This window comes from Hibiscus syriacus, unplaced genomic scaffold (assembly GCF_006381635.1).
Source record: "Hibiscus syriacus cultivar Baekdansim isolate YM2019G1 unplaced genomic scaffold, ASM638163v2 tig00110415_pilon, whole genome shotgun sequence".
In the NCBI taxonomy this organism is placed as follows: domain Eukaryota; kingdom Viridiplantae; phylum Streptophyta; class Magnoliopsida; order Malvales; family Malvaceae; genus Hibiscus; species Hibiscus syriacus.
The window spans coordinates 1,450,236-1,460,884 of record NW_024062729.1 but is presented as its reverse complement, the minus strand read 5'-3'; the positions used below and the strand labels follow the sequence as shown (position 1 = coordinate 1,460,884).

The 10,649-nt window shown below is 37.0% G+C and overlaps 1 protein-coding gene across 1 annotated transcript; it reads right to left on the bottom strand.

Moving 5' to 3' along the window:
* Positions 1–3,155: 3,155 nt before the first annotated feature.
* Positions 3,156–4,757, bottom strand: LOC120124143 (choline monooxygenase, chloroplastic-like). Its single transcript, XM_039142877.1, has 3 exons — positions 4,666–4,757; positions 3,397–3,447; positions 3,156–3,313 (listed from the first exon to the last, which is right to left on the bottom strand). Exons 1-3 carry the CDS (start codon positions 4,744–4,746, stop codon positions 3,176–3,178), a joined length of 270 nt encoding a protein of 89 aa, XP_038998808.1. The 5' UTR covers positions 4,747–4,757; the 3' UTR covers positions 3,156–3,175.
* Between the last annotated feature and the right edge of the window lie 5,892 nt (positions 4,758–10,649).

Here is a 10,649-nt window from a genome sequence, read left to right as displayed (position 1 = left end):
AAAATTAAAAGTATAATGATCATCAACACTAACCCCATAATTAAGAAGTCATTTAAATAATTTACCCATTATTATATATAGATATAAGGGTTAGCTACACAGGTGACCACTAAATTGTTGCCCATTTTCATTTTGATCACTGATGTTTTGATTCGACCAATCAAACCACCCAACTATTTAAATGTTTCAATCAAGTCACTGTCCATTAATTTTTAACGGAGGTGGTGACATGACAGTTAATAAAATTGGTATAATTATATAGATTTGGTCCCTAATATTTACACATTCCATCAATTAGTCAATATTTTAATTCAATTAAATAATTTAACCCTTCAATCAGAAGGTGCCACATGTTACCACCTGATTGGTGGCAAAATTTTATTTAAATAAAATATTAAAATTAATTAAATTAACCCTCCAATCATGTAGTGACACGTGGCACCTTCGGATTGGAGGGTTAAATTTATTCAATTGAATTAAAATAGTGACTAAATTGATAGAATGTATAAATATTAAAGACCAAATATATAATTATGCCAATTTTATTAACTTCCATGTTACCACCTCCATTAAAAATTAACGGCCAAGGGCTTGATCGAAGCATTCAAATAGTCAGGTGGTTTGATTGATCGAATCGAAACGTCAGTGATCAAAATTAAAATGGACAATAGTTTAGTGGTCACCCGTATAGTTTACCCTATATATAATATGGATTATGAAGGAAGAATTAACCGATAACTGATAATTTCTTAAATAATGTTATAAATTTAAGGTAAAGCATATAAATGATACATTAATTATAAGTTGTTGTTTTGTTAAGTTATCGTAGAGAACGAAGTGAGTTGTGAACCATTTGATTTGAGTGTTATGGGTGAGTTCAATTTAATTTGATAGAGTCAACTTTTATATTGTTTCTTAATCGTGTTTTTTTATTAATTAATATTTTTATATTTCGATAATCATTTGTTAGTTGAGGTAATTTTCAGATTTGTTACAAAGCTTACACATTGATTGTTATTCATAGTTGAAAATTATCGTTTTAAAACATTTTCTTTTGATTTTTCTCTATTATTATAGTTATGTGTCTTATTTACTGTTATGCACTTCTTTTGTGCATAGTACAAGTTATTCTTACAATCAAACAGTTTCTTTTCCAAAAAATATATAATAATATTAAATAATTAAAATTTCATTAACTTGTAAAACTTATAACATAAAATCGATCTTCTCATAGAAAAGACTCAAAGTAAATTTAAAATTGATCTCCACAACTTTTCTGATTTTTTGCTCCTTTTTTAATAGAATTAAACACGTAAAGCTTTTATTATAAATTTGCATATTATTGAGGGTAAAGTATATAAATAGTCCATGAACTTTTAGGGTGGTTGCATTTTGGTCACCCAGCTTTTGAAATTTGCAATACGGTCATCAAAATTTTTAGTTTGTTTTCATTTTGGTTCCTACTGTTACCTCCCGTTAGTTTTTGCTGACGTGGCACTTAGCCCCGTTAACTTTTTTGACGTGGCTTTATCTTCCTCCTCCTCCTTTTATGCTTTCTATTCTTCTTCTTATTCCTTCTTTATTCTTCTTCTTCAAAGCAATCATCTTTAGCTTCAAAACCCGATTTCAAAACCGACCCAACATGCAGGAGGTATGGGAGATAGTAAGTACCAAGTTGCAAAGACTTCGTAGTTGGGTTTGAAGCACGACAATGGTGGCGGAGGAGCCATTGGTTGTTGTTTCAAGTATTCATTGTTTGTTGAAATTGGCATGTGTTTTATTTGATTATTCTGGGATGAATGGGTGATATACATGGTCTTTCAGAAGTGTGGCACTGACAATGGTGGCAGAGGAGCCAAGAGAACCACCATGAATGTCGCGTCCATGCTGCTCTACCAAGAACCGAGCTCTCATTCCTCGGTCTCCCTTCCATCGCTCCTAGATCCCACAACTGCAACATGTGTCATTTTCCTCATTGACCATGACAGCTGCTCTTACGACATCCATAACCAATCCAAGCATGTGTCCTACCTCTCCACCAATGCTGCCACCCTTCCTACTTGCCACGACAGTTTCAACCTTGCGTTGCCACCATCGGTACCACCTTCAACCTCTTTCAACGATCTCACCCCTACCGTGCTTCAAACCCAACCACGACGTCTTTGCAGCTTGGTAATTGTTATCTCCCATCCCTCTTGCATGTTGGGTCATTTTTGGAATCGGATTTTGAAGCTGAAGATGATTGCTTTGAAGAAGAAGGAGGAAGAATAAGAAAAAAAGCAGAAGAGGAGGAATAAGAAGAAAGCAGAATAGAATGAAGAAGAAGAAAAAGCCACGTCAGAAAAGCTAAGAAGGTTAAGTTCCACGTCAGCAAAAACTAACTAGAGGTAACGGTAGGGACCAAAATGAAAATGAGCTAAAAGTTTGATGATTGTATTGTAAGTTTCAAAAGTTAGATGGCCAAAATGTAAATGCCCTAAAAGTTTAGAGACTATTTATAGACTTTACCCTATTATTAATTATGCTAAAACTATTCGCGGAACAAAGCGCAGACAACATCATGTGTTTTATTGACTCAATGCATTAACCTTCATAATTACACCCATTATCATGTCATCATCCGCACCATTCAATACCCCCTTTGACTCCTTTTTGCTGTAATTAATTACATGGAAAACAACATCATTGGTCATTTAACTATTAGCATGTTTGCATTTTGATCACAAACTTATAATTTTCTAATTACATTATTAACGATGCCCATTGCTTGTGTTTTCTTCACCCTCCATTTATTTTAACAAAAATGAAAATGGGACTTTTCTAGTTACATTGTTGTCAAGTTAATTTTTTTATATTAAAATGTCACATTAAGACATTTAAGAAAATAATTTAACAGTATTATTAAATGTACTTATTCTTAATTTTAGAAAGTAGAGGAACTAAATTTCTAGAAATAAGAATCGATGGTTCAAATTTCTAATATACAAAAAGTACATGAAGTTGAAGTATGTTTTAACTTAAATAAGAGATATATAATTAGATGGTATAAACTTTAATATACTTTCAACGGATTAAGAGTTGAAAATCTATTTCTAATATATAATAACATGCATTCAACAAGGCATGAGAGAAAATTCTCGAATTCGTTTCGTGTTATTCACGTAACAAGGTGGATTTAGTTTAGCAGATTCTCATGAAGCAAACAATGGAAGTGATGCATGGCCTTCTCGACATTCGGAGCATATCTTCCACCGTTATATGCCGGTGACTCGATACCCCTTTGAACACCTTCACACAGTACAATGTCTTCCATCTGCATATCTTCCTTGTTACAGAAGGCAGGATTTTGGAGGTTGAATGATTTTAACAGTAACTAGAGATTTGTTTTGCTGGTACCTGAACCTTTTCACTATCCTTTAGACTTCTCTCGATGAAAGCTTTGTCACCCTGAGGCCAAAAGAATAGCTCGGTTAAATAGGAACCACGTCACGAATACAAAGTTTCCATTAAAAGGCTAGATATGCAGAATCTTTCACAGTTTAAACAAACATTTAAATTTTTTGTCACAAATACAGTCAAATATTAGATATAATGAAAGGAGACAACTTTATGTCCATGCATGTGTAACTGAGGGCAGTTGAACAGAATGGTTGATGCAGACATGCAGACATGCAGTCATCATTCTCCTAGTACATATTATGCATGCAGAGGCACATAGAAATGGTTACAGACATATACTCGGAATCCATTAATCAAATTGCTTTTCTTTTCTCATCCTAAATAATATGGTGCATGCATTAGATGATTGTTTTCCTCCGTAACTAATACAGTATCCTTCCTTTCATTCGTGAACAGATGACAAAGATATCAGGAACGATGTCATCCTCCCCCTTCCATTGGAACATGGCAACCGACATTCTGTCTCAAACAGACAGGCTCCCATAGATAAATAAAAAGAAATACCCAATGTTGTTTCTGATAGAAGAATTTTAAGTGGAAAGGTTTTTCTGTCTTTCTAAAACTTAGCAGTCTCAAATCCCAAGTCTTCAACAAGGAAAATCAATCCAGTCCAAGTCTGAAATTTTTCTGCCAATGTGAATCCTGTATTCTTCAGGAGCTACAACAGGTTTTTGGTTTTCAACCTGGTAGTTGCCTGTAAGTATTCGGGAATTCCTCAAATTTATGGTAGGCTCACTGTTCGCAATGTATGTGATGCTTTAATCCACAAATTACTGAAAGGATTAATGGTTGGACATCTAAGAGGCTATTCTAGGCAGATCATTTACAGCTCATCCAATCTGTCTTCAGTTTACAAAGTCTTTTCCATTCCTGCGGTATGTTTTCCTTTGGAAGAAAAGGCATTGCTCTTCAAGAAATTTCTTTTGTCCAATTCCTTTTGTCCAATGTATTTGACTTGCAACACTGGAAGAATCCAAAAATAAGGCTTAAATGAGAAATTTCCGCATTTTGTAGGATGTGATTATCCTTTCTTTAATCGCAGTTAGCATAGTAATTTACCATGCTCAAAGTATCTAGGTTATAGGTTACTAAATGAAATTTATTTACCTGCTTATAACTATGCGTTGTAAACAATATGTCCTCACGTATTCTGTATATTTAAAACTACGATGAGTATTTCGTAACATATACGATAAATAAAGTTACCTCAAGGGAAGCTTCAAGAAAATAGTCAAACACTACCAAACATTTCCTTGGTCCCAATGGGATTGCCAGATTGGTGTCCATCCAAGGTCCATACCTTCTGTTGGATATATGAACTGCAAAACTACACCGTTAGCACTGACTGAAAATATAAACAGTAATTAAGAAGAACAGATTCGTAAACCGTGTCATGGTAAGAACCACTGCCTTAGAAACGAATTCGCCTCGATGTGTGTAATCGCTGCAGTAGGCGGACCGTCCCCCGAGGTTAACACGGTCGCTCCAAATTCCGTACACCCGAAACCGGAGTGGACTGCTGGTGGTATTGTACTTCTGATCGGAAAGCACTCAGAGAGAACTCACGGAGAGAACTTTAGAAAACACTTTGTAAGTGAATTGTAAAATGTTTTGGAGTGAGTTGAGAAGCTGAATATAGCTCTCTATTTATAGGCTAGAAATAGGGTTAAAATCGTCCATAAAATTTCAGGATTAAACCTCTTATTTGTAACAGCTGAAACGTCTAGATGAACCTGACTCAGAAATAGTCCAGGTTCATTGTATCATTATTCAGCTGTTATAACTCCCGAAATTATATCATGTAACCCCTGGAATTAAATCAAATAACTCCTGTAACTCCTGATATTAACAGCTTGTCTCCTCTGTACAAAGCTGTAAATCAGTCCAGGTACATCTTAACGTTTCTGATTTAATTTAGGAATAAACTGTTTAATTTCTGATAAAAAATAATAATTCAGCTGTTATTATTTGAAATTCAAACAGTCCTCAGCAGCCTATAAATATCAGTTGATATCTTTCACATTTTCCATTTGTTTCTTTCAAAGAGAAATTCCTCAAGAATTTTCTCTAAAAAGATAGTATCCGCGCGGACGTGTCGAAGACACGTATTACCACGACCACGACCACGACCACGACCACGACCACGACGACCTCGACCTCGACCTCGACCACGACCACGACCACGACCACGACCACGACCACGACCACGAGCCGAGCCGAGCCGTGCCGAGCCGAGACGAGACGAGACGGACGGACGGCGGCGGCGGTGCGCGAGAGCCCCCCTTGTTCTCTATCACTCAACAAGGAAGTGGAATGTCAAGCCTTAAATACCATTCCCAATAGTGTTTCCAACACTATGTGGGATTGAGCATTACCAACATTCCCCCACTAATGCGAAAGAAATCTTCTGAAACTCGAAAACAAGCTTTCCAGAAGAGTAATAGCGAGATTAGTTGCTTAAGCACTAGTGAACATATCTGGAACTAGTACATAGTGATGATGAGCAATCCTTCTCTTAGATAAGTGAAACTAGTCTGGAACTTTCTAAGATCAGGGTAAACTCATAACACACAACTAACCCCTTCATCCACCTGAGTCCTCGATGTGTAAGATATATATACAAACGTATATATTTGGCCATCTTACCTCAGGATTCTAGTAAGTGTGCTAGAAAAACAGTCCAACATTTTTCATAGAAGGCGGCTAACCCTTCTCACTTACATAGGTTATTTCATCAAGTTTATCTCAACATAAACCACCCTTTAAAAAGGAATATGAAATAATTAAGAGCTTTTATAATAGCTCAACCTCACAAAGGGTTTGGTGACTTTTTTCAAGTTCATTATAAATGAACCACCCAAACTCTGGGCTAAGAAGTCATTAAGAATAAATATTCAACCTCATTTATCGGTAAATTCAATAAGTCCTTCTCACTAGAACCATCCAAATACTTGGATTTGAATTTATTAAGAGTTTAACAAACTCAACCTTTCTGTCGGTAAGTTCATCATTTCCTACCCACTCGGTCTGGGTTATGAACTTATTAAGAATAGATATTCAGCCAAAATCGGTAAATTCATCAAGTCTTTCTCACTAAGACCACCCAAAGCCTGGGCTATGAATTTATTAAGAGCAATTAAGCTCATCCTGGGCATGCACATTATTCATCATAGGGATAGGCAGTAGGAATGTGCACTATGAGTCTTTCCATGGTTTCGTTTGACCACATGGAACTTAGATAACTAAGTTGGGTATCCACCATGAATTCCTCAACCAATGGGCTTTAGACCCATCCCCCTCGATGAATCTAGGACCAGCTTCCGACTTAACCCTTTGGTAAGTGGATCTGCTAGGTTCCTTTCCGACTTCACATACTCTAAAGAGAGCACTCCATTCTTTATCAAGTGTCTAACTGATTCATGTCTTATGCGAACGTGTCTTTTCTTACCATTGTAAGCTTGGTTCTTAGCCACACATATTGCAGCTTGTGAATCACACAACAATGAAACTGGAGGAGTCGGTCTTCCCCACAACGGAATATCTGCTAACAAGCTTCTGAGCCACTCGGCTTCTTGCCCAGCTAGGTCAAGAGCTATAAACTCTGACTCCATGGTAGAACGAGCAATACAAGTCTGCTTTGATGATTTCCACGAGATCGCTGCTCCACCCAAAGTAAAAACATACCCGCTTGTAGAGCTTACCTCATCATTATCAGAAACCCAGTTGGCATCACAATATCCTTCCAATACCGCAGGAAAGCCAACAAACTCAAGTTTCCAATTCACAGTACCCTTAAGATACTTTAGTAAGCGTTTAAGCGCAATCCAGTGCTCACCACTCGGATTATGAGTATATCTACTTAGTCTACTCACGGCATAAGCAATATCAGGCCGAGTATAGTTCATTAAGAACATTAAACTTCCGATTAATTTAGCATATTCAGTTTGGGAAACACTACTTCCTTTATTCTTAACTAGATGTATGCTAGGGTCATAAGGAGTTCGAACAGGGACGACATCAAAACTGTCAAATTTCTTTAGCACTTTCTCTATATAATGTGCTTGACATAAAGAAATCCCTTCTCAGTTTTGGTAACTTTGACTCCTAAGATTACATCTACTTCTCCCAAATTTGTCATCTCAAACTTAGTGGACAAGAAATTTTTAACTTTGTTAATGGACTCAATGTTAGAACTGAAAATCAACATGTCATCAACATAAAGACTTATGATAACACATTCAGTTTCAAACATCTTCGAATACACACAAGCATCCGAACCATTCACAACAAAACCAAAACTAAGAATAGTTTTATGAAATTTCTCATACCACTGTTTAGGAGCCTGCTTAAGTCCATAGAGTGACTTTTTGAGTCTACAAACTTTGCCTTCCATACCAGGTGCCTCAAAACCTAGTGGTTGCTCCATGTAAATCTCCTCATCTAGATCCCCATTCAAGAAAGCAGTCTTAACATCCATTTGATGTACCTGCAACTTATGAATAGAGGCTAGTGCAAATAATGCACGAATCGTTGAGATTTTTGTAACGGGAGAGTATGTATCAAAGTAGTCTAAACCAAACCTTTGAGTGAACCCTTTGACGACTAACCTTGCCTTGTACCGCTGAATCGAACTATCTGGCCTTAGTTTCTTCCGGAAGACCCATTTGTTGGAGATTGGTTTGAATCCCTTAGGCAAGTCAACTAATTCCCAAGTATGATTAGACATTATCGATTCTAGTTCATCATTAACAGCGCTTTTCCAAAAACTAGCATCGATAGATCTTATAGCTTCTTCAAAAGTTTTAGGATCCTCATCTAATAGAAAAATTTGAGCTATAGGATCTGAAATGAAGTCTAAATCATTTATCTCAGAAATAAAGGAAGTAATAAAGTCTGGTCCAAAAGAGGTTTCAACTCTTTGCCTTTTACTTCTTCTAGGCTCAAAATCAATTTGTTCAAAAGACCTAGCAGGATTACTAGAAGAAGTTGATGGAATATATTCTATTTGTGTTTCAATATTTATTCTCGGTTCCTTTAAAGGAAAAGTATTTTCAAAGAAAACAGCATCTCTTGATTCACAAATAGAATAATCTTGTAAAAGCATGAATCTGTATGCAGCACTATTCGTAGCATACCCTATAAACACTGCATCAACGGTTTTAGGTCCGATGGTGGACTTCTTAAAATCTGGCAAGCCCACTTTAGCCAGACACCCCCACACTTTCAGGTATTGTAAATTAGGAGCGTATCCTTTCCACAATTCATATGGGGTAGAATCTAATTTCTTATGAGGAACTCGGTTCAAGATATGAGTTGCTGATAGAATGGCCTCCCCCCATATGTTATCAGATAACCCGGAACTTATTAGTAAAGAATTCATCATCTCTTTAAAGTTCTATTTTTCCTTTCGGCTATACCATTCTGTTGAGGAAAATAGGGGGCTGATGTTTCATGAATTATGCCATTCTTTTCACAAATATCTTTTAAGAAATTAGATCCATATTCACCACCTCTATCAGATCTAACCCGTTTGATTCTCCTTTCTAACTGATTTTCAACTTCTGCCTTATAAATAAGAAAGAAGTTTTCAGCTTCATCTTTAGTTCTTAGGAGATAAACTTTTGTATATCTTGAATAATCATCTACAAAAGTTATGTAGTAGTGTTTTCCTCCTTTACTTTCAGTGTTTCTAAAATCTGCTAGATCAGTATGAATAAGTTCTAACAGTTCAGTCTTTCTATTAGAAACAGTCTTAAAGTGAGGTCTAGTATGTTTAGCTTCTACACAAATCTCACATTTGTTAAAGCTAGTTGTGTCTAGTTTAGGCAGAACATTCATATTCATTAATTTCTTTAAAGCATGAATATTCACGTGTCCTAATCTAGCATGCCACATATCAATGGATTCAACAATATAAGCAGAAGTGGTAGCTTTATTTTCATTAAATTGAGTTTCTATGACAAATAAACCATTGCTTAAAAACCCTTTCCCCACATAATCACCATTTCGGGAAAGTACAAGTTTATCTGCCTCAAAAACTAACTTAATGCCTGCCTTATTCAGAAGCCCACCACTTATCAAATTTCTACGCAAGGCAGGTACATACAGAACATTATTTAAAGCCAGAGTTTTACCAGAAGTCAGCTTGAGTAAAACCTTGCCTTTGCCTAGCACTTCAGAGCTGCTAGAGTTCCCCATGTACACACGTTCACCAGTGTTTCCATCCTCGAACTCGGTGAAAAACTCCTTCCTTGCGCAGAAATGCTTCGAAGCGCCAGTGTCAACTACCCATTCTGAACTGTTCTCCACCAGATTAACTTCTGAGACCACCGCAGCAATGATATCATCATCTTCTTCTACAACGTGCATCTGTGGCTTGTTGTCATTTTGGCGGTCTGAGCGGTGTTGGCATTGGTAAGCTTTGTGGCCAGGTAAACCGCAGACATAACACTTGAACGTCTTTCCTTCCGGTTTGGCCTTTCCTGACTTCTTGAAGTTGGTAGCCTTCTGTGGTTTCGTCTTTTTGTCTTGATTCCCACGTTTCATGATCTTCTTAAATTTAGACTCAACCAAGTTAGCTCTAAAAGATAAATTACTCATAGAATTAGTAAGCTTATCTTTTAAACGGTTGGCTTCTTCAATCTTCATATGGCCCACAAGTTCTTCAAGCGAAATGTCTCTCTTCTTATGCTTAAGAGAGTTGCGGTAATCGGACCAGGACTTGGGCAGCTTCTCAATGAGTACATTGGCTTGCAGCACCTCACACATTTGCATCCCTTCAGCGATGATGTCAGCGACTAAGTTCTCATAGTCATGGACTTGATCCATTATTGGTTTGTCGTCTGTCATCTGGAATTTGAGCCATTCACCGACAACGTACTTCTTTATCCCCGCATCATCCGCACCATACTTCTTGTCGAGAGTGTCCCATATTGTCTTGGCACTCCTTTCTCTAAGGAACATATCAATAGTTTATTTGACATGTGGCTGAGCAAATGTCCTCGTACCGTCTTGTTATCCTTCTCGTATTTCTCGTAGGTAGCGAGAACGGCGGCGGCAGTTGCTAAGGCATCATCATTGAGGATCGTATCCGCATCATTACCGACAGCTGGGGTTGGTGGCATGGTAGGTGGTGGCTTGAGCAACACGTAATCAAGATCAAGTTGCTCGAAGAATATCAGAATTCTTTG